A 1,950-nucleotide genomic window follows, 5' to 3' on the forward strand; every position below is an offset into this window, starting at 1 on the left:
AAAATAAAAATAAATATTCTTAAAGCAAAACAAATTATATCCACGGAAAGTTTTAACTGAGAACCACCAACAAATATAAACTATGGCAAATAGAGTGCTTATTTCAATGCACTTATGTAGCTATAAGAAATCTGGTAAATTTCCAAAAAGAGGAGATAGCTCAGCAGACTAAGCACCTGCTTAGGCAAGTGCAGGTCTAGACTCAATCCCCAGCACCACAAGCCAAGCCAGTCCCACCCCCACCGAGTCAGGGTGTGGTGGCACACCTCTGTAATCCCAGCACTGGAGAGCCTGAAAACAGGACAAACACTACTAGTCCAAGCTGTGTAGTGAGGCCCTGTACCAAATACATTAAAAAAAAAAAAAGAAAGAAAAGAAAAATTTCTAAAGGGTAACAAACCTCAACAGTTAGTACCTGTTGTTCCTGTTGCCCAGGTTTGGTCTCCAACCAGTAGGAGACTCCATGCAAGGCAATCTAGAGATAGACAAGAGCTAAAGCATTATTCTGGTGATTTCTGTGTTAATTTCTTATATTTAATAGTAAATGACACTAATCTGCTGTTTTACTTGCAAATATATAATTCAGGATAAATATTTTAATAAACATAGTAATTAAAATCCAAATATACTATTGTTAGAATTTATTACTATATCATCAGATTTATGACTCACATACATATTTTCTCTCCCATGTGCTAACTTGCATGATACAGTTCAAATTGTATCCATCTATGGATGAAGTCCAAGATAATCAGGCCTAAATACTGTAATTCACTCTTCAGTTACACCTAGACCAATTTCTGGAGTCCAGATGCCAAACAGCCACTTAACTGAACATACCCTAATTTGTTTTCTCTCTGCCCATTACATCAAAACATTCCAACTTTGCCAGGAGACACAAAATTGCTAACCACATAATAGTTACCACTGCTTCAAAGAAATACAGCATTAAGCACAAAGAGTTCACAGTTCTGTTCCAAGATTTGGAAATGTTCTATAACTAGGGTTAGATAGACAGTCCTGCCATTTAGTTAGCATTGTTGTGTTATTGTCCAGTGAACTTTGAAGGTAGGGGCAAAAGGGAGACACAACACTATTTAGAGAAGGTCATGGGACACAGGGAAGTGCCTGCCCCTCCCCTTTGGTCTGCTCACAGTTATGCAAAGTTTCTGTCCTGTACAGCATCAGAGGAAAGATCAGTTTAGGGCAGTTTTCATAATTATTGCATCTTAATGTAAAAGGATGCCCTGTCACCAAATGCCAGGAATGTTACAATTTCTTTTATTTTCAAGTTTCTGCCAGGCTTTGCTTCAAATGAATATAGGCTCTGTAATTCTCCAATTGAAATCATCTATACAGGTTACATATTTCCATTCATTTCTCCAGGTTAGTGATACTTTTACAAGAAATCCTTTGATGTCACAAGAGCATTTTTCTCCTTCAAATGCAGTTGCTGCAGACTTTCAACAAGTATTAGGACAGTATATGGTATGTACCTGAAATTGTAGTCCTAACCATTGTCACTGTTATGCTCACTTCAGTGACAGGTACTAATATTGGAAGAAGACAGAGAAAAAAATATCAGGGTTACAGCTGACAAACCTGTTATGAGTTAGGAGCTGTAAAGGAGAATGAGCACTATCTCCATATGAATATAGTGATATCTGTGACATAATGACAAAGCAAGAGAAAGTGTGTATGGTATACTTCTGTTTATTTAATCATTTTAAATGCCATTTTTAAAAGGGAATAAATGCAAATACAGTAGATGTCTGCTTGTGTATTGTTTAAAAATAAAATGGAGGGCTGGAGAGATGGCTCAGTGGTCTAAAGCACCTACTTAGAACAAGCTTAGCAAACCATCAGGGACCGCGGTTCGATCCCCCAGCACCACATGACAGCCAGCCCCGCCCCCTGGTGGGCTGAGCTGGCCACACACACACACACACC

At 38.4% G+C, this 1,950-nt stretch overlaps 1 protein-coding gene across 3 annotated transcripts in view; it reads left to right on the plus strand.

Annotated features, from left to right (window-relative positions):
- The window catches only part of LOC111813222 (vesicle-associated membrane protein 714-like), a 42,545-nt gene that overhangs the window by 16,910 nt on the left and 23,685 nt on the right, over positions 1–1,950 (plus strand). For all 3 annotated transcript variants that reach the window (XM_023703494.1, XM_023703493.1, XM_023703495.1), the window contains exon 4: positions 1,387–1,488. In XM_023703494.1, the coding sequence (XP_023559262.1) occupies positions 1,387–1,488 (102 nt within the window). The remainder of the gene's footprint in view (positions 1–1,386; positions 1,489–1,950) is intronic.

Source organism: Octodon degus, unplaced genomic scaffold, assembly GCF_000260255.1.
Source record: "Octodon degus isolate 3935 unplaced genomic scaffold, OctDeg1.0 scaffold00173, whole genome shotgun sequence".
NCBI lineage: Eukaryota > Metazoa > Chordata > Mammalia > Rodentia > Octodontidae > Octodon > Octodon degus.